This window comes from Protopterus annectens, chromosome 3.part0 (genome assembly GCF_019279795.1).
Source record: "Protopterus annectens isolate FY-2018-M chromosome 3.part0, PAN1.0, whole genome shotgun sequence".
Classification (NCBI taxonomy): Eukaryota; Metazoa; Chordata; order Ceratodontiformes; family Protopteridae; genus Protopterus; species Protopterus annectens.
This window is the reverse complement of record NC_056731.1, coordinates 1,955,704,389-1,955,727,448: the sequence shown is the minus strand read 5'-3', so window position 1 is coordinate 1,955,727,448 and position 23,060 is coordinate 1,955,704,389. Positions and strand designations below refer to the sequence as shown.

The window sequence follows — 23,060 nt, the reverse complement described above, 5'->3', positions numbered from 1 at the left end:
CAGAGTACTTCACTAGTCCACTTTAAGAGGAACCTGGATGGCTGGATGGGAAACAGAAAATATACCCCTGGGATACCACCTGTGTCCTTGCTGGACAGGGAAAACAGGTGCTGACTTTGTGAGAACATGGGTGAAATTCTTGGCTAAGCTTATAAGGGCTCTGGGCAAACAACCTAGTATCGTCCTATGAACCTAAGACCTGCACTTCTGAGGTCCTACAAGAAGAGGTGAAAGGCCTCTTGACAATAAGCATTTCCAAAGATTAAAAACTTCAACACAACATTAGCAAAGCTGAGCCAATTCATTCAAACAAGGTATGAACAACTAACTATACCAAATCAAAGTTCAAATCTGATGGTAAGACGGAGTTTCAAAACTGAGCAGAGATGCAGGACTGTTCAGAGCTAGCCAATGCTGGGGAACAAACCTGCCATCTACAAAGTCGTAGTAGGCAGAAAGTTGAGAAACACTGCCTACCGAGTTATACTTTAGCACAAATCATAACTGTGCCAGAGACTGAGCAGGATGACCTGTATGCTGACCATGTGCGGTAATATCAGGCACCACTCTGTCCAAATGGAGACATTTTTCAACCTGACAGTGTACCTCTGCCTAATGGAAGTCTTCATGGCAGCCTCTTTCATTTCTGATACTTCTGCTTGAAGGTCTGAAGTGTTCAGAAGATCTACAGCAGAAGCCATGCCTTCAATTGGAGCCAGCTACTACCCTAACTATGAAGAACACCTATGACACATTCCTCCCTCGAAAAGTAGGACAGCTTCCTGCATCATCATGGACATGAAAGCACTTCAAAAGGGGCATCATCCCTACCCTCCTCTCTGTCATGGCAAAACCTTTGATGTTTCCCCCTGAACTATGTGACGACCTTTGGAATACGTGAGAATGGCAGGACACAGGCACAGGACTTTCCTGTCAAGGGATTTTGCCCTGCTGCACAACGTAGCACAGGATAAGAATCATGTAGTGGTACACAGATCTATCTTTGGAGGTTATAACTTCCAGCATACCAGATCCAGACATCTCCTACATCCACAACGCCAAGAGTGGGATAGAAACAGACACAACCGGCATTGCTCATTTCCGGTGGGACATGAAAAACTGTGTAAGGGTGGTATGACTATGTACCCTTGCTAGTTTAGCTACCATGAAAAAAACTGTTTACAGGGTTATACAGGAAGGATCCTAATGTAGGTTTCCTTATATGACTCTTGGGGAATAGAAGCATTTCTCCAAGTTCCACTCAACTGATGTGGAATCCCGCTTCAAAAGCAGCAGTCTCTTGAATAGTGAAGGAGACAAGATGAACAAATCATTAATCAATCATCTGCAAGACTTCAAATAAGTTCAGAGGCAGGAGTGAAAGGACCATCTGGAGATAGATGGGGGCTGTCGACCACTCCAGAGGCTGGTGTAATGGATCCAGAGTAGCAAATCTGTGAGCTTGTGGCAGATTTGCAACACTATCATCCTCAAATGTTCAAATGTCACCATGAAGGACACTAACTCATTCAAGTCTACAGATCTTTTTGCATACATCCAGTTAACATTCACATCTCCTTAAAGAGTCCAGATATTGTTTGGGGCTGGTTTCCTTAACTAAGTGACTTACTAATAAATAACTGGCAGTATTAGAAACATCAAGGTGTAAGCAACAAAATTAAATTTAAGAGAGTTAATCTGGAATGTTATGCAGTGGAAATAGTCATCACTGTTTGCAATTTGTTATTCCAATTTTCATAATTGCATTCATGTTTTCAAAACAGAGACAGCTACATGTTACTAAGGGGGCAAGATGTGAAATGTCATTGTGGGAAACGGAAAAATATACAGTCAATGAACACATAGTCCACTACTCTGGACATATTAATATTTGTTTGCTGGCAATTATGAAGGCATGCAACATTTCCTTATGTACTTCCAAAATCAAGCGACTTACCAACTACTGCTACCAACTATTGTGCAGTATCACGCGAAACCTTGGATGATGTTAAAAACACTGTAATTTGTATTTGTACTATAAGCTGCATACCTTGAGAGACAGATTCAGAGTTGTTCATATTGAGAATTATACAATTAAAGCATCTTTTATACCTCTGTAAATATCTCAATAAACAGGAATTTGGACAGGAACTTCATGATGTAATGTAAAAACACAAGTCTAGCAAATAAGTGTTCTGATATGTCTATGTTGTAGTTTCCAAGACAAGAATTTATTTGTGAAAATTTAGAGAAAACTATCATTCTGGACACATGTACATTACAATATATTACAGCATTGATAAAAATTCAGTGAAAGCACTGACATTATTGAAAACAAGCATTTCTACTTAAAATCTGTTTATACATTTTTAATAACTCGCTGTTCACAAAACATTTATATTTGTTTCAAGCTTAACTTGATTTTTCAGAAAATACTCTGGAATGTATGTATGTCTCTAGGCTTGCCATAGATGTGACACTGCACAGCTCTGAGTTGATAATGAGTTAAACCAAAAAGACAACAGGACCCCAGTTTAAGCTCTAATATGCTCTCATCCAGGCTACCAAATTTATGACTTCCAGTGCATTTCTGTGGGCAGGGACAACCAGCACTGAAAAACATTCAGTTCCATGCCTATAAAGACAATCCTCCAAAATGGGTCAAAGAGGCCTTCACTGGATTTATGACCACCACAAGGAAATACAGACAGAGCACCAGAAGTGCAGCCTTACGATCAGTCACAACAACAAAACTAGAGTCTCCTTGATAGTGACACTAGAAGCTATTCATCTAGTTAGCGGAACACATGAAGATCTTTTGCTAGCAAGGCTTCAGCCACCCCTTTGACAGAGACAGCAGGTGGAGAAGAAAGACTGAACAAGCAGCCCACCTACTGAAATCAATACCCCCCCAGGGGGCAACAGTCTCTCCCCTGTAGAAACCAGACACTGATGTGCCAAATGGAGTCCATCACATCTACTCAACATCTAGGTACCTTGCAACATAAGAGGAATGATTCTCTGAAGTTAAATCCAACACCAAATGTGCTGACTGAATTGCTGAGATGCAGGATGGAACAACTGACAATGACTGTAAGGATATAAGTGATGAAAATATGTCAATATGGTTTATTTTCATTTACATAAATGTATGATTGCTTATATCATAAGTGATAATTTAGTAAAAATGTTTTCTGTTTGAAAAAAAATCATCCATTCTCTTCAGAGCCAAAAAGATAACGGAATAAAACTCTTCGCCTCGTTCCAAACAAGAGATAGAAGTACAGCCTGGCTTGTGTTTTGCTCTGTGAAGACGGTTTAGTTCATTAGGGAAGCTGTTTTTGGAGAAGGATCCAAAAGTTCAAGGACACAGCTAACTATTTTTGGAACCCCGTGTTTCTTTGTTACGGCTCTCCAAGCTGAGGCAAACTCAGATAACTCCCAAATAAGGGCAGTCCCAAGACCATCGTCAGGACTGCTATTAGGCTGTGGAGTTTCTTTCTTAAAAGACTTGGCCACCACCAGAAAGGGCAAGCCCCTGTAATGCTTTAAAGTCTTCCTTGGTATGCAAGGAGGTATCATCCTCTTTTTGGCGCTTGCTGGGTCAGGAACAGAAAGTGAAAGGAGGTGCACATGGAACATAAATCACCATGGCAATAGCCAATTTTCTCTAACATATCATCCACAAAGCATTGAGATGGCTGAATTAAAGGGGCACCCAGGAAAGTTTCTCAGTTATTCCCTACTGAGGAATGGCTCAGTTAAGAAACCTTGAGCAGACATGCCAGAGGATGCAGCACTAGCGACAGCATCTGCAAAGTTAAAAAGTGCGGTGGGCCAGATGGATGCAAACTCTGCAAACTAAAAATCAAGCCTTGTCCAATGTTCTCTCTGACCACAGACTCAGGAAAAGAACAGCTTCGATAAAGGTCTGATCCACAAAGCAGAATAAAATTATGGGCTTTAAGCCTCTGTATGGCAAAAGAATAAACACTCATACTGACTCTGTCCAGGGTATTAGACTTTTTGAATGGCAGCAAGTTAGCAAAGTGCTGTGTTCTATGTGCCCTGTGCTCCACTGAAGAGATCATATGAGAGTCAGTCTGAGTATGCCTGGTTATGGACTTGCTTCACCCAAGCAAGGCAGGGGCTTTTTGGAACTGCAGAAGCAGAACATGGGTATGGCCAGGCTGCAGGAACTGAAACTCTGGCTCTATGTTGGGGGGGAGGTGTAATGGTCCAGGGCTGCTACTCCTTTTCCAGATATGCATGAAGATGTTTTGATAGGAAAGAGAAATCTAGAAAGCCATCTTCAGGGGACTTGTGAGCCTCAAGTCTTCTCCAAAAAAGGGGTCATCTTGGGGGAGTTAGAGGGTGGGGGAGAGTTTCAGTCCCTTCCCACCTTGAAAATAATGTCCTCCAGGTCTTGAGTCATCATAAAATCCTGAGTGAGAGGACATCCCCCTTCAATCCCTGAGATAAGCTTGCATGTAAAATCTAATCCAAGGATGTTTGTGTAACAAAAATATGCTTGAGGTCAGATAAGGATCCAAAATTCAAGATCATACATGCCAATGGGAGCTAGGGGGCAAGAAATGCCAGCACCAGACCTGGTACTGGAATTGGGACATGCTCCTAAACGGTGCAGATCCACATTCATAATTCAAAATACCATGAGACGTCAAGCATTAGTTTAAAAGTCTTAGCCCTGAATCATGTGCCTTAGCAAGTAATGACCTGGTGGTCCCACTTCAAATATCATCAGACCCTGCTTAGAACAGTAAATCCTACATAGGACTCCTTGGTTACTTGTGCCTCAGACCTGAAACTACTCCCTGGGATCAGGCTGTGGCATCAACTGGGGGGTGGTGGCACCCACACCTTGGGACAACCTTGGGAAGGGAACAGAGGCTGCATCTCTCCAGGGTAATCATCTAATAAAAGTACAGGACTAGAGAAAACAACCTCCTCACCATTTCAACATCTGCAGGCACTGAAAGGCAGCTCTGAAATGCTCTTACCCTCTGGGAGGTCTTATTCACAGTCAACTCTCTAACTTACCGCTCTCCAGCCTGTGCATTGGTAGAGACCTGGAGCTGTATGAGAGTCCCTACCAATTTAACTGCTGCCACCTTCATGCTAGTCATGTAGGCCAGAAGTTTCACCCTTTGACATCTTCATACTACTAAGCTGAATTTGGTTCTCATGGTAGTGATTTGTCCTAAGTCCGAGAACATGCAGAAGTGTGCAAACCTGAACTCTATTTTGAAACCCAGTCCACCAAGATCAGCTCAAAAACAGAGTTCTGAGAGCAAAGCTTGAGCAGCAGTGGGAGCACAGAACAGTCCGAATGCATAAGATAATCTGGAACTGTGAACACAGGAGCTTTGTGTGCATGTAATGCAAACCCAAATGAGCAAGAATTAAGTGCTTTAGCTGGAATTTTAACTCAAGTCTATGGATGTTACCTTTTCAAGTGCTTCAAGTACAAAAAAAAAATAAAAACACAGGAAGTGACAACCACCTATTAAGTCGACAATAAAAGCTGCTGATGGCTCTTGCCAAACAACTGGCACTACAAAAGAGGTTAATTGCACAGCAATACAAGGTTCAGTGAAGTTAAGCCAACAACTACCAAGGAAGCAGCACATGGATTCACACCAGATTGCAAAAAAAAATAAGTCCAGTCAGAGTGACTGGGTAAAAGATCAAAAGACCTGACAAAAGAATTCCAAACAGAAACTTAAACGAATAGCTCAAATACTGGATATGGAAAACAGAAACTACTGATTCATGAAGGACTGAACAGGATGTCCCACAATATTTCAGAAGAAAAGATGTCAGTGATAGGACTAGACTACTAGCTCATGTGATCATTCACCTGTTTTAAGAACCTGTAACACACCTTTCATGATACAGTAGAAGGGCATGTCCCAGCCCTTCCAAAGTGCACATTAATTTTTGCTACACAAGAACTTCTGCCACTTACCAGGACAAGATGGTAGCATTAAGCTTGACCTACATTTTGCAGGCTATAGGCTTATATACTATAAAACACATACATTATGATAAATATAAAACAATATCTTTGCAAGAACAGGATGACTTTACTACACTTCATTTTTCAATTAAAGCTGTAAGGTTTGGATAAAGAGATGCGAACACAGAATAGAAAAGAAAAGGACCATCTTTAATTACAAATCCAAGATCACTTTAGGATTAGTGAGGATTAAGCTTTAGCTGGTCTTCAGAGGGAGACTTTCAAGGAGCAGTATTACTTGGTGTAATCTTAAAAGTAATATTGTGATGAAGGTCCCTGTTCTTTCTAGAAAAATTGCCGTTGCTCTCTCATCCACATTCTGTGCACTGAACAAATTCCCTCTTCACTTGAAGCACCTAGCTAAATCCCATTTATCTCACCTCCATCGGCATCTGTTAACATACTTTAATGCATTACTATTTTTGTCATAACACTTCACAGCCCTACTGAATAAAGCATACTGGTAATGCATTAAAAAAATCCTGCTAAGTGCGATGTTGCTAATTCCTCTGAGGAAACAAAAATTCCCATATGCCCCCTCTAACCCCAGTAAACTGTACAGCTTCTAGAACTACTCTCAGGGTATGATGTCTTAATGGATTTTTATGAAATAGCAGTGAGGCCACATAGTGGAAAAGAATGGTCCAAGCTATGAATCCTTTCCCTTCATGCCTGGATGTGAAACAGTACTTTTAAAATACTGCCTCATTAAGAGAGAATCCAAACTTTGAGTAATTACAAGCGAATCAAATCATTCAAAGCCTGCCATTTAAAATCATGAACTGTGAACATATCTACCAATGGCAATGCATCATTCAGTTCTTAAAATAATACATCTGTAAAATCAAACCTATGGAATGGATAAAGTGTGCCACATCACCTGGTAAAGGAATACTGCAGAAGATGGAGTACCACTTTAAAAAGACACAAATCGTTGTTTTTGTGTGTGAACGTCATGCTGTGACTTTCTGAAACCAGCACAGCAAACTTCTTGCTGTGTTTGTTCCTCTGGCGGGAGGCTGCAAGGATGCAACATGCAGAGCTAGAGATTTGTAATACAATGCCACAGTAATGGACACCAACACTTCACCCCTAGCAGGAAACCAAACCAAGCATTTTATGTACTATTGTCTTCAGCCCTGGTCTAAGGGGATACTGCAGCTTCTCTAACACTGCATCAATGTTAAAATCAAAACTTCCAGATACATCCCCAGGACAGACCTAATAGATAAACCAAAAGACCTCATCCTTCAGAGTTAAATGCTGCAGTCCCGCCTTGCTAAATACATGCAGAAAAACAAGCATACTACTGAGGACTTGACAGCTCAAACATTTTTCTCTAAACATTTTGACAAGCTCACAAATACTACTACTCCATTTTTTCTCCACTCCTGTGTGCAAGCTAATACCACAGTTGTTAAATGCCACTATAACTCATTTATGAACAGACACAGCATGCTCATACAAAGGCAAGGTGGATGAAGTGCTTCCAATGTAGCAAATGTCTTGCCAGTATGACACACTGGATTCCAAAACAATTTTTAATGCGAGATTCTCAGCTCTGAAAGGATGCCCTAGTCTGCTACCCAAGACTGAAGTGTCTGACAATTGTAAATAATGAACACTACTTTAGAAGTGAAAAGGACAATAAGAAAATAACCACTTCACTACAGTGGCATAATCTACCGTCTTCTTCATCCAGTTTCCAGCTTTACTTGCACCATATTGTTGTAAAGTCAGCAGCAGATACATTGTTGCCAGCAATGTAAAAGAATCTAGACAAGTATGTACACATAAATAATTCTAATATGATGTATTCTTTCATAGTGGTCTGTAACATCTGCCACATATTTCTCATTTGAAATCTTAAAACAACGCAGTGTACCTCAGACCAACACCAGCAGTGCCAAGTAATGTGAAAATAGAAAACAGCCAGGTACAATAGTCAAAAATATTAAAGCATGGACACTGCTGAAATGATAAACAAATGTGCAGTATTCATAATGAATAAAGTGGCAAATTATCTGGTTAAAGTCAAAAGGCAAATATTTCCAATACTGGCTGCTTGAGCTCTATGGTCATTATAAAGTCAGCACCTTTATAAATTATATTTTTCAAGTAGTAATGTTGGGTAAGGTTCTTCAACAAAATGCTGACAGCACACCAATGCCACTAGCCTGCAGCATAAAGCAGAATTGCCTTACTGACCTCACAAATGTAATGTCACAGGACTCTCCAAACTGATTACATAATTATGCGCATTCAGAAACTGCTCTTTGGAAAGTCCACAGTCCTCCTGTGATGGTTAAACATCCATACGGAGGATGGAGTTTCACAGCCTTTACAAACGTACCCTTTAATTTCACATTACAATGGAATGATTGAGTTCCAAAGTTCTCATGCCAAGTAGCTTCTTGTTAAGCAGGGAGAAGAGGAATACAACCAACACCAACTCCTCCCTCATGGCATACCATTGGCGCCATGAAAGTCCAGCTGTTAGTTTCTGGATCATACATCTCTACAGAGTTCAAGTTTGACTGTCCATCATATCCACCAACTGCATATAATCTTCCACAGTTTGCTACGAGAGACACACGACTACGTCTGGTGTTCATGGGGATGATTAAATACCACTGGTCTGCCACAGAACTGTACACTTCTGCAATACTGAGGAAGCCTGAGCCATCATAGCCACCACATGCATACATCTGACTGCCAAGAGAAGCCGCTCCATGGCGGCAGCGTTTATTCAACATGTTTGCTACTGGATGCCATGAAGCCGTATGTGGATTGTAATACTCAACCTGTAAGGGAGAAAATACAATTACTTATAGCATGAAGATTTACTTAAATCTTTTCTTATAACTATGAAACTGAAAGCTAACAATTTAAACTGCTTCCATACTAGGCATTTTAATCAGAGAAGGAATACAGAGATAAAGCAATGTGATACACCAGGTAGATTATGTTTTTTATGGAAGGGAGAACATCTCCATGACAATGTGAAAAAAATCATAACCATAATTTCTTGTCAAAACATTTTACAGATACCTTTCAGAAGTGAAAAAAATGACTAAGCTTTAAAATTCCACCCAGGAAACACCCAAGTATCCCCCACACCCTTCCAACATAGTGCTGTGTCTTACAATTGATGGCTCATACTGCAAGGCAGCATGGTCCAAAGCATTCTGATTTTATAAGCCTCAGGCAATTACTACTGACTATAGTTGGGGGAAAAAAAAGCTTTATGGAAGAACTTGCCATAAAAGCGTACCTAAGGGATGATCTCTAGCAGACTATACAACATGGAAATACCACAGCCATGGCTTGAATAAAATGGAAACCCTTCCTAAGCAGTAATGCTGAAGGTCTCCCCACTTTAAGCAATTGTTTCGACTACGGTGGTGGTGCTGCGGTAGTGTTGTCGCCTCACAGTTAGACGTTGCACGTTCGATTCTCAGTTAGAGCATCTTCTGTGTGTCGACATGCGTGAATGGGCGTTCCTTCATTGAAGGTTGTGCGTTAGGCCCGGCAAGCCAGCACATAAAAATCTACTGCCAATCATTAGTGGACCGGAATTCCGCTGTGGCGACCCCTAACTTGAAAGCCGAAAGACAGTTTATTACACAAATTGTTTTAGTGCAGGTTTTGCATATTATTTCCAGTAAGTGACCCAATACAATACAGAAGAATTTTCTGAAGGGGAACAAAAGGAAAATGATAATGTAAAGAAACCAAGATAAGAACACTTGCATACTGCAGCAGATCCCCAAAGGTATCTCAGGAACCAGCTCCATACACACACACTAACTGTAATGTAAAGAAACCAAGAAGAGAACACTTGCATACTGCAACAGATCCCAAAGTTATCTCAGGAACCAACTCCATACAAACTCTCTAACTGTAATACTTCTGAAGTATCCAATTAAGCTCTTGGCAGGGCTTTACTTCCATAACTAAATGATTATAAACATAAGAAGGGAGATAGGTAATTCCAATCAAATGTTATTTTCCCCACAGACCTTAAAAGGTGCGTCTACTGAGCCAGAACAGAAGATAAAAGATACAAGGATGAAACAGCATAAGAGTTGTACAAGTACTTACCACATCATTTGGTTTTCAAGTGGGCCCACTGATGTGGATAAAAGATAAATCACATGGGTACAAACTTAAAGTCTTCCAGACATGGATCATGTGCTTACATACTCTAGATGCGCAGAACCCTCTGATCCACCAAAAGTATTAACTGCGTCACTTAGCCCCAGTGCAGTCTCTCTCCAAGTCTGACTTCTATTCCAACCACCTGTAAGAAAACTGCTGGGCTGTGTGGGTGATGTAGATGGATAAAGCCCTGACTACAGTACAGATGACAGAGTTGAAACAAAAGCAGCTTGGGTGTTTGTCAACACAGACTGGGAAAGTGGGCTGCTCATCCTGGAGGAAGCACATGCTCAGAGCACATGGATGCTAGTTCACTTCCCTGGTGAATATTGGGGAAAACAACCACACAGTGTCTCTAGTGGTTGGTGAGGCCTTGATGACATCAACTCCTTATTGAAGGGGAAGAGGTGTAGCACACATGCCCATTACACATCCCACCCCATATGTTATCGTGAAGACTGCAACCAAAGGGGGTTAGGAGAAAAAAAAAAAGTAAAAAAAAATCATGAACTAGCCTTGATGGTTGCCTACATGATGGCCCCCTTCCTGGCAGACCTATTCTTGGTGACAGGAGAACAAATGGGCTGACTCATTGTAAGGGGGCTGATGATCGGCAAGTAGTGGGGGTGGGGTGGGGAGTGAGTGAAAACAGGTTACAAAATTAGTTTATGCACAGTAATTACAGGTTACAGAATTAATTTCCCATGCAATGACAATGCATGAGGAAAACACACCCACTACAGAAGGCAGCAGTCAAAGATCAGACAATATGGTACTTCAATATACATAACTATCTTCTTTACAGGAGACCCTTTGAAGGCAGAAATGCTTAGAATCCCAGAGTAGTGCCCCCAGTGGGACAAAATGATAACAAAAACAGAGTGGAAGCCTTCAGTGCAGGACAGCCAGAAAAACAGTTCTGACAAAAGGTGTTCTACTCCTGGAACAGAATACTTGATAAAAAGTATGTCCTAATCAGCATAATGTATGCCATGAAATGAATTCCTGATATATGCAACAGAGGTGGGGGTGCTCACCAGTGAACGGTCTTAACTTTGAAATGACTGATGGCCTACTTGCCTTCTGATGACAGAAGATGATCTAGCTAGCAAACCACTTGCAGTGCATCTACTTGGTAAATGCAAAACTTTTGCTGATTAACAGCAAGCTTTTTTCTGACTCACCATGAGAAAATGAGCACTGGCCTGTGGACAACTTTTCTGGCTGGGGGACCAGGAAGATGTATAAAGGAACTTTCACCTTCCACCACTCCATTATAACACATGTGGCAGGGAACAGAACTTGGGAAGTACTGTATTCTCCCAGAAAAATGAGTCAGCCTTCCATAGTGCCTAATTTTGTAAGACTGCACGAAGACTGCTCTCAAAGTTGAAGCTCCAGAACTGGTCCTGAACTGGGACTAAGGTGTCAACTGGGATACTCAAGTGCCCCGGGATATGGACTCCTATCAAGACAGTAGATAACCTAGTCTCACACATGGACAATTGGTTACAAGCATTTCCTTCCATTACCCTGCTTATTCAGATACAACAGAACAGCGGGATCTCAAAAGAGAGGCTCAGGCATCAGGAAAGCCTGTCAGTTAGCAGCAGAGCTCAGAGTTTGTGAACAGTGTGGAGATATCTCCAGCAGATTCAAAACAGCCTTAGATCAGCAGTCTCAACCCTTCCAGCAACATGTCGGACATCAGGGAATACAGTGGGGAAGCAGAATAAAATGAAAGCCGATCTTCAGATATTGGGTCAACACCCATTCATTCTGAAAAGTAACAATCAAAAGGAGAATCAAGAAATAATGATTCCATAATTACAAGTCACAAATTTTCCACTGCAAGACAAGAAAGTGAAGAAAACCTAGAAGGTCACTGACCACTGATACTGCTAGAACCCTGAGAAAGAACAGGTGGTGGGTGTGAACTCACTCGCGTAACAACTTGAACATACCTATGTAACATCACTCGGGGTAGCCTCCTGAGATCTGAGGCTCTTACCAAAAGGGAAGAGGGGAAGACTCAGGACCATAACCAGAATCAACACTATTAAAGAAATGTACATTTCCAGAAAAAAGGCCGACTTTTCACAAATGAAGGTAACCAGTGACTAATGAAAAGATGAAAGCCCTACAATATCCAGTGTACAGATAACAAGCAATTAATCATCCATGAAAAATATCAGAACGTTGCACCTCTGCACCTCTGGGCAGTCAATGCTGCTACAGTTAGCACTCTGGTGAAAAATCTGCATGAACAGGGAAAGCAAACTATCTGCACCTTATACTGAAAGTGCTGTTCAAAGAGAAAGAAAAGTCCAACATCTTCCTGTATGGTTCTCAAATGAAGTTGCATCAAGTAGGCATCCACCATCTTTGTTGACAACATTCAAAAAATTCCACAGAAACAGAGTTTGAAGAATTAACAAGAAAATCTTCACACAAGTGATTTGAAACATTAAATCATAAAATTATAAAACTGGATGAGCCTTCCACTCTTAGCCCATACAACCCCCCCCTTTGTGCTGCCCCCCCATGGACTTTGCCTGATGGCTACACTACAGCATAACAAGAGTGAGATCCTCAGGCTAACCAAGAACCTTGTGGGCCATTCACCGTTGGCCAGCATTGCCATCAGCCATCCATGCGCGAGTCATTATGGAGCAGGCCAGGTTGTGGGTCATGGGGGAGCTGCCACCCCACTGGGTCCTCCAAGCCTGCAATTACTACAAGCTGAGGGGAAGTGTGCTATGCATGCTAGTTTTCCATTGGATACTAATGCAAATGCACTGAGTATCCATTTCATTTGCCCTCATTTTTCATACTTCTCCCTTAATATCTTGCCATAAAACTTAATTTTCCTCATATCTTCTCCTCCTATCCATCTTTCACCTCACTTCATCCATCCCATGATTCCCATCTCGTCATCCTAATTGCATCTTTCTTTTCTTCTCGTTTCTAACTTCATCTTTGAAACCATTACTTTACATCCTTCCAGAGTTATAAAACTGATTGCTCTTATCGGTTTTGTGTCTTTTGTATTTCCAGTCAATTCATTTAAATACTTGTACTGTATTCACAGAGGTCAACTTTGTATTCTTTTGGTTACTTATGTCTGATGTCTTCAATAACAACTTGAGCATCTGGAGCTTTTCTACACAGTCCTCCACTGGGAATAGGCACCTATGGCCCAGTTGAACTTTCCCAGTACACAAATATCATACATAATTTATCCCTGTTCTCTCAGCTTCTGACAAGGAAATCCAGTTCAATTTACCACATGACCATACCTGAAAGCACCCTTCAGTTCAGGTTGGACAGAAAAACAAGCATCAGGAGCTTTTATTAAAATATCACAAAAACATTCAAGCAAATTTGGCCAACACCTTCAAGTAATGTGATCATCAGTGTAAAAACACCATTTAAAAAAAGTCACATGGTTAAACATTGCACAGTACTTCACTTCATTGAAATGAGTTTTCAGCGATGAGTTTTCAGCGATTTGGTCAGGGTGAGTTCAAATTCAGTGCAATGAGCTTTCATTGAAACACACACACACACACACACACACACACACACACACACACACACACACACACACACACAAGAAAAGGCACCATAAAGCTGACTGGTTAAACTGAAAAATCTGTTGGAAGACACCACTGGCCATAACACAGTGCTAGCCAGAGTCAGGAACCCTGGTACATACTGATGTGGTAGGTGGAAGTGGTAACACAGGTAAACAGTCTATATTTAGTCTTGACAAACACATGCACTATTTTTTTTTTAACGTAATGGATGATTTTCTTGTGATAATCCTTTGTGATTGATTTCACAACATGCTGTTCATATGTTTGTCTTTTTGTCTTTTCCCAGTAAGGGGTCGCCACAGCGGAACAACGGTCCGCTAATGATTGGCAGCAGATTTTTATGGTGCCGAGTTGCCAGCCCGACGCCCAACCTTCAGCGAAGGAACGCCCATTCACACATGTCTTTTGGAGGCCACTCGACCGGGGGGAGGACATGCAGACTCCACACAGAAGGCACTCCAGCACACTAGCTGAGAATCGAACGGGAGAACCTCTTGCTGTGAGGCAACAACGCAACCGCTGTACCACCGCGGCTTAACATGCTGCTCATATAATGCTTTTTATATAGGAAAAAGCAAGTGAAAAACTGAGAACGAGGGAGTACATTTATGATATCAAAAACAAAACTAAACAATGCTCTTTTTAAGCACAGTGTTACTTATAATTTCAGGAGGTTACTCAGTTTTGTACTTGATACAGCTAAGAAAAGGTGTTTTGCAGGAAACTTATAAAATGATCTTGATGTTTAAGTTCGCTTAAATAAAACTGACTGGTAGCAGTCCACCAGGCTTATGGTCACATGAACAAAAAAAAGCTTTCTAAAGGCACACAGTATTAAACATTATTATATATATTCCCTCTCAAACTAGCATGGTACATCTTTTAGCAAATGTGTTTTATTTGAATTTTAGTTTAATTTTACATTGCACATTTTATTGGTTGTTTGAAATTGCCTTCACTTCAGTTCTTATGAGGTCAAAATAATAAAGATGAAAGAGCTAAAATTAAGTTGCAGCCCTCTCCAGTCTTGACTTTTCCTTTTTAAGATACAACCCACCAACAAAAGACAGCGTTAACAAATGTGGTGGGGGGGGGGGCGAAAGTCAGAGTTACTGTATTGCATACTAAGGAAAGTAAAGACCCACCAAGCAAAGTTTTAGACTGCTACATTTGATACTGATAAGTTAGAGAGAGAGAAACTAAACATGCACCATTCATACCCACCTGCTACTTTCTCTCATGGCCAGGATAATACTCAAGCTCGTTAAGCAGTCATACCTTTTGATGTCTACATATTAAATGAAAATTATACTCCCAACCAATCCTATTCCTCTGAAATAGAAAATGACCAAAGTGAATTTGTTTGTGTCTTTCGGCTTTTCCCAGTTAGGGGTTGCCACAGCGGAACTCCGGTCCGCTAATGATTGGCAGTAGATTTTTACGTGCTGGCTTGCCGGGCCTAACGCACAACCTTCACCGAAGGAACGCCCATTCAAGCATGTCGCCACACAGAAGACGCTCTGAGAATCGAACGGGCAACTTCCAACTGTGATTAACTTCTGTATTATACCATGACCCCCCAAAAACATGCACGCTGATTGGCCAGCGTGCCCGTTGTAAATCAAGTTATACTAATGGAAAAAGGTCCGGTCTCCCGGACTTTTTTCCATTAGTATAACTCGTTTTTTTAAAACACTGTCTCGCTATGTTAAATGGGTTTAACATAGCAAGACAGCTTTAAAATAAGCAACTGAGATCTCCGTTGCTTATTTTAAAGCTGTCTCGCCATGTTAAACCCATTTAACATAGCGAACAATGTTAAAAAACGAGAAAGCAAGATCTCCGTTGCTTTTTAGTGTTTAAGCTATGTTAAATGAGTTTAACATAGCGAGACAGTTTCAAAATAAGCAACAGAGATGTCCGTTGCTTATTTTAAAACTGTCTCGCTATGTTAAACTCATTTAACATAGCGAAACACTAAAAAAAAAGCAACTGAGATCTTGCTTTCTCCGTTGCTTTTGCCCAACTCTGATGTACTGCGAGGCGCGGTACATCAGAACTGCCGCGGATGCCAGACATCTGCGGAAGGGCAGTAAACAGGCATTATACTATGCCATTATTTAAGAAAATGAATAGTTTCTTTTCTTAAATAATGTCATGGTATAATAGCAATAACCCACTTCTGGGTGTGGATAATGCTAAATTTACCCACGGTTGGCTTTGTTTGGCAAACCACGCCAACCGTGGGTAAATTTAGCATTACCCACACCCAGGCGTGGGTTATTGCTATAATACTGTCTATATTGCTCAAATTCCTATTGAGAAATTTAGTTTAAAACCCACATTTTCTTCTTATTGTGAATGAAACTTGCCATTGGAGATGAGACATCTAAAATGAAATGTTTGTGGCAAACAGGAAATCTGAAATGCTTGTTTTATGCAAATTTAAATTGGACTCTCCTATTGTCATGTTTTATCTGAAAGTAGATATGTTTGCTAGAAATAAACCTCTGTCTCGAGTAATGCTGAACTTTGAGACAGAAATACAAGATGTCCTGGAATGGAATGTTTAGACTATCTTCAGAGATAAGAAACAGAAGACTGAAAAGTCATTAGACGGATCCAGTCAGGTCAGCTCATACTTTAATGTGCTGATAAGCAAAAACATAGCATTCTGTTATGGATTCTTATATAAACATCAATGCTGTGTTACATCTTTGGATCCATTCATGTGTAAAATGTTTATTTTTCTATGTAATTTTGTAACCAAAATGGAAGAAAGTGACATTTAAAATACCATAATATACATTTGTAAAACATAATGGTTCTGCAGGAAAGAAGTGTCCTTTAATCATCCACTGCCCATGGACAGTCATCTGTAGTGCACATCTTTATATTAGCAACCCTGAAATGTTGTTGAAGGGAGAAGTGCATAACTGAATGCTGCTTTAACTACAATTAGATTTATGTTACTGTATTAAACTCCTGCACATAAGAATGGCCTTCTGCATAAATTGGAAAACCAGTTTTGTAAAAGCTGTAAATGTTCAAAAGAGCAGCAGCACTGATGTAAAGTATGTGTTAGTTTTGATTTTTGTGTAAAACTACCAAGAAGTCTTGTGTACGACTGTGTAGAAGTCATGCTGCTGTGACATCTAAGAAAAAATCTAATATAAACTTCTGTATAGTTTTCTGTGAATTCTACTATACTGTATTTGTTTAAAAGTTTATTTTAATATTGTAAATTGGTGCAAAATTTGGCAGTGCAGTAGGTGGATTGGACACACTAAATTGGCCCTAGGTGTGAGTGTGTGCCTTCTGTGGAAGGTTGGATGCTGGGCTGGCAACTCGACACCGTAAAACTCCACTGCCAATCATGAGTGGACAGATGATCTGCTGTGGCGACCCCTAACCAGGAAAAGCCGAAAGAAGAAGAGGAGGTGCAAAATTCGGCAGTCATTACAAATATCAATGGTTCCTTCTGAAACAGAAAGGCAACAACTTTTGTCTTGGACATATTTTACTGGCTAAAATACTAAAAGAAAAGGGTACTGTTGATGCATTTTCTTTCACAGTTGAGGGAAAGGGTTTTTGTACAAAGTGACTATTCAGCTTATACTAGAAAGCAGCCGAACAAATGTGTTCCAGACATTCCAGAGAATGTCAGTGAGGTTTAAACTGTTGCGTACTGCAGTATTCCAAGTGTTTTTCCTGAGGGCTCAGACGTCTATGGAGGCTGGCCAAGAAATGGAAGAGTTATGCAACTTAACCAGTAACAACTAATCAGTAAGGGAGATGGGTGTCCAGTTGCAAAGCCATCAGCAAGCATTGTTAATTCGAGGGGGGGGAGGGGTCAGTGAAACTCCTCCCTTTGTTTCAAAATAAGATGCTGGAAAAAGGCAGCACAAGAGCTGACCAGGAGAACTGGAATTAAACTAGATGGTGTTGGAAATCAAAGGTGAACAGTCTGAGAAGGACTGAAGGAAAAAAAGGATCTGTAACTTTGGGGAAACTACAATGAATCACCCCCACTTTATAGATGGTGGGACTGAAATAAAACAGGTTATTCTTAATATCTGCATCAGAAGCCGCGGTGGTGCAGCACTAGCGTTGTTGCCTCACAGCAAGAGGTTCTCCCATTCGATTCTCGTCTGGAGTGCCTTCTGTGAGGAGTCTGCATGTCCTCCCCACGGCAGAGTGGCATTCGAAAGACATGTGTAAAATGGGCCTGCCTTCGTTGAAGGTTGGGCGTTGAGCTGGCACCTCGGCACCAGTAAAAAATCTACTGCCAATCATTAGCAGATCAGAGTTCTGTTGTGGCGACCCCTAACAGGGAAACGCCGAAAGAAGAAGATTCTTAATATCTGCATCAGTGCTAGTAACCTGGTGATGTGAACACTGGCTTTAGGAGATGATCACTGTTGATGTGGAACCCTGGAATCACTGTTCACATTTTGAAAAAGGGGTTGATGGCAATGCCCATAAACCTACTCAAGTACATAATTTCATGACTTACTGTTCTAAACTGTAATGCTTCATTGGAAACACTGACTTAAGATATAATCAACACTCAATATTAATATCAAGCCTTGTAACATTTAGCAGAAAAAAGATAAAATTACTTTTTCCTTTAAAGCATTAAGAATTCTGCTCCCTCTTTGGAAACATATCTTGCATTCTTTTTATGAAACCTTTTACTTTTTTTTTTTTTTTTTACTTAGGATAGCATTTTACAATGAAATTTGGAATCTCAGCTATCCAGCTGTGACATTTACTTCTTTACAGTTATAATCATGTGGGCTATGGGCTACGTAGCTTCATTTTTTATTACACAAATGGAATCTGACCTTTCCATTAGCCAAGTAAATTTCGACCTTATTCTACAGCAATAGATTCCCTGTGCTTCCTCAACTATAGCATATTTGTGCCTGGCCACCCCCTACTGCTATTCTGAATGTTTCTGGAAACAACAAATAAAATTCTGATGACAACTTTCTCTAACAAGTTCCCTGCAACAACAGAAAATCTAAGCTCATCATTCAAATTCAAAAGAATTTGCAGTTCACTGTACAATGCTTAAGTTCTGCAGCACACTAAAAAAACAGACTTGCTAGGCTTCTAGAAGATATAACAAACAGATTTTCTGCTACTAACTGTATGAGCTCAAAATCGTTGTTTAACACTTCATCCATTTGCTCACATACTATAGCTTCTGTAGATGCTTCAAGGTAGCCTACATATGCACCAATCAAGTAAAATACTGACACATCTGGCATATTGAATGATGGCTGAATTAGTGGAATTTATAAAGGAAATGCACACCCTACAATCAACAGGGTCAACTGTTCTGAAGTATAGTTAAATGGAGCACTCAAAAAAATCAAAATCCATCTTCAACTCATCAATTAGGTTAACTGGGTTGGGGGTTGGCATAATGGTTAAGGTGTTTACACCTCACAGACAAGAGGTACGTGGTTTAATTCTCATTAAGGGGAAATTGGCCAGGCTTAAAATGGTCCACAAGGGCAGCTAGTCTATTACTTATCTATGAACACTCTGTCAATCAGCAGAGAAGACCCCCTGAATTAAACCTGCGATTAAATAACTTTAAGAGCAGTGCTTAGCAGAGTCCTGGTACTGACAGAAACCTGTGGAGAAGCACTAACCGATGGCAAATCAAAGTGCTATTTAAACATGTATGCAATTCAACACAAAAATGTCTTACTGAAAACAAAACTGTTCAGAGGAGCTGGTATGAGGACATGATACTTATCAAGGGTACCAGAACTTGACAGATAGTGGGTCACATGGCTAGGCTTAAAAAGGCCCTTGTGGTCATTAGCCTAGTAAACACCTAAGAACCTATGACAGTGGTCAAGAACATAAATAACAAGCCTGCTGGTGTGCAGTATGCATGGTAAAAGGTCACAGTGCAGTATGCATGGCAAAAGGAGACAGCGCGGTATGCATGGCAAAAGGAGACAGCGCGGTATGCATGGCAAAAGGAGACAGCGCAGTATGCACGGCAAAAAGGAGACAGCGCAGTATGCACGGCAAAAAGGAGACAGCGCAGTATGCACGGCAAAAAAGGAGACAGCGCAGTATGCACGGCAAAAGGAGACAGCGCAGTACGCACGGCAAAAAGGAGACAGCGCGGTATGCATGGCAAAAGGAGACAGCGCAGTATGCACGGCAAAAAGGAGACAGCGCAGTATGCACGGCAAAAAGGAGACAGCGCAGTATGCACGGCAAAAAGGAGACAGCGCAGTATGCACGGCAAAAAAGGAGACAGCGCAGTATGCACGGCAAAAGGAGACAGCGCAGTATGCACGGCAAAAGGAGACAGCGCAGTATGCACGGCAAAAGAAGACAGCGCAGTATGCACGGCAAAAGGAGACAGCGCAGTATGCACGGCAAAAGGAGACAGCGCAGTATGCACGGCAAAAGGAGACAGCGCAGTATGCACGGCAAAAGGAGACAGCGCAGTATGCACGGCAAAAGGAGACAGCGCAGTATGCACGGCAAAAGGATATAGCGCGGTATGCACGGCAAAAGGATACAGCATGGTATGCACGGCAAAAGGATACAGCGAGGTATGCACAGCAAAAGGATACAGCGAGGTATGCACGGCAAAAGGATACAGCGCGGTATGCACGGCAAAAGGATACAGCGCGATATGCACGGCAAAAGGATACAGCGCGGTATGCACGGCAAAAGGATACAGCGCAGTATGCACGGCAAAAGGATATAGCGCAGTATGCATGGTAAAAGGATACAGTGAGTATGCATGGTAAAAGGATACAGTACAGTATGCATGGCAAAAGGATACAGCTCTTGGTTTGGCTGTTCATGACTACTACAATCTCAACTGATTTACTAATTCATTAGAAAATGCCATCCTACATAAACTTATACCATTCACAGGGTATTTCCCAGACACAGAGAAACAAAAATAAGCCAATGTTGACATCCAAGAACTGTAGACAAGTTCTATTGGAACATTCAGTAAAAGGGCTAAAAAAAGTACAGCTACTTCACAGGCAATATGAAGCCCCTGGTTTCAGGTTACTTCCTCGTTTCTAAAACAGTTACTTTCAAATGCAGAAAAACAAGAGTAAAATTAACTGTACCACAATCACAAAACCTAAAGGAGGAACAGAATCGGAATTCAGTCTTACAGTATTAAAAATCTGTAGCCCATCATGTCCCCCGGAGACATAGATCCTGCCTTCGAATACAGTGACACCAGCTGCACTCCGGTTAGAGTTCATAGGTGTTGCTATTGTCCATCTGAAAGAAAACAGAAACAATAGTGACACTGCCTTCTACTTAACAGGCATCAAAGAAATGTTGGCTTCCAGCATTACCCACAAAAAGCTTAACCTGAGTGCTACTAAGTCCGTCACAAATTTAACCTCAATGATGTGAACCTTTTATACCTGTCTTAGCTATATAAGAACACTGCCAAACAATCCTGCTTATGGAAAACAATATGAGATGGCTGTCAAATGCATTTTTCTTTGTACATGCTTGCACTATACAGCTTCAACTTTTTTCTCCAAATCTACAAATTGTCTATGTTTACAACAATATTTCTATGGAAAATTACTTTTCCCAATTAAAATATATACATAATCTTCAGAAATGGCACTCAGAACAGTGCTCCTCAATGTAAAACAGAAGAGATTTTTCCTGTGGAAAAATAGTGTCAAATTCCTTCATGGGTCAGACCACCTAACTGTTTAAAAGGAAAACTAAACATATTTAACTAAAAAGCAAATTTCATCTTGAAGTTCATAATGACTGTGTGCCTGTGAAGGTATGAACTATTTAAAATTATTCTATCCCACCAAATTTTAAAATATGAAACAGATGTACAGATTTAATTTTTGTTTTTCAAGCAAGCGTTATATCAAAGTCCACGCTGGTATGGCATCTGTGTTCCCTAGTCAGTAGCCAACAATGAGGAAGAAATGCACCTATCCTTACTTAAGACATCTATTAACAGACTCGCACTAAATAAATTATTTTTAACACAGAATGAGATTGTGCAAGTTCCAACATATGCCTCAATTTACATTTTTTTTGAAGATGTCCGCTTGTTTTACTGCATTATGAAACTTAACTGTGGAGAAAATTATGCCAACAGCCCAGATATTTAATCACTTTGCAAAAAGCAGTAATTTAAACAGACATGATGTAGTATAAACTGGAAGCCACCACCATGTAAAAAGCAATTCTTTATTAAAACAGGAGAATAAGCGCTTTCGCGTGCATCCACAAAGGCACGCTTCTTCAGATTCAATAAATGTTAACTAAAACACATTCAATATATCTAAAGGCATTGATTAGATTAAATCCAAGTTGACCAATGCAGTTCAATTATCACTTACTCAATTAATTGTTCCAGGGTGTAACTTAAAAACACTTAGTGCTACATTTCTTTTAAAGCCATCAGCTTCAAGTAATACAATATATGTCAAAACGTTTGTGAACTGTTAATAGCAAATATATAGTTAATAATTTAATGCATAACAGCCCTATATATTGTCAAATATAGTACTAAAAATGTATGTTAATATCATAAAAAGCAAATTTCATCTTGAAGTTCATAATGACTGTGTGCCTGTGAAGGTATGAACTATTTAAAATTATTCTATCCCACCAAATTTTAAAATATGAAACAGATGTACAGATTTAATTTTTGTTTTTCAAGCAAGCGTTATATCAAAGTCCACGCTGGTATGGCATCTGTGTTCCCTAGTCAGTAGCCAACAATGAGGAAGAAATGCACCTATCCTTACTTAAGACATCTATTAACAGACTCACACTAAATAAATTATTTTTAACACAGAATGAGATTGTGCAAGTTCCAACATATGCCTCAATTTACATTTTTTTTGAAGATGTCCGCTTGTTTTACTGCATTATGAAACTTAACTGTGGAGAAAATTATGTCAACAGCCCTGATATTTAATCACTTTGCAAAAAGCAGTAATTTAAACAGACACTGCTCAGCTGAAGCACAGGATTTGTGTCTGGATGTACTGCGGGTTAGCAGCAGATCTTCACCATGTGGCCTAGGTACCAGCTTTTTTATGGAGCCTGGTGATGCCTTTAGTGTAATGGGGGCACAATGTTAGTGTTTCTGCCTTAGATCCAAGGTTTATTCCAGCTTCTGTGTGCTGTTATAGGTGGAGTCTGCATGCAGTTCCTGTGCTGAAACTGTTCTGGATAGTATTCCCAAGCTTCATCCAAAA

At 40.5% G+C, this 23,060-nt stretch overlaps 1 protein-coding gene across 2 annotated transcripts in view; it reads right to left on the bottom strand.

The window, feature by feature from the left end:
- Positions 1–2,212: 2,212 nt before the first annotated feature.
- The window catches only part of KLHL18 (kelch like family member 18), a 698,878-nt gene continuing 678,030 nt past the window's right edge, over positions 2,213–23,060 (bottom strand). For both annotated transcript variants that reach the window (XM_044066030.1, XM_044066031.1), the window contains exons 9-10: positions 20,979–21,090; positions 2,213–8,844 (exon numbers count right to left, since the gene is read on the bottom strand). In XM_044066030.1, coding sequence (XP_043921965.1) covers positions 8,458–8,844; positions 20,979–21,090 — 499 coding nt within the window. In that variant the 3' untranslated portion in view covers positions 2,213–8,457. The remainder of the gene's footprint in view (positions 8,845–20,978; positions 21,091–23,060) is intronic.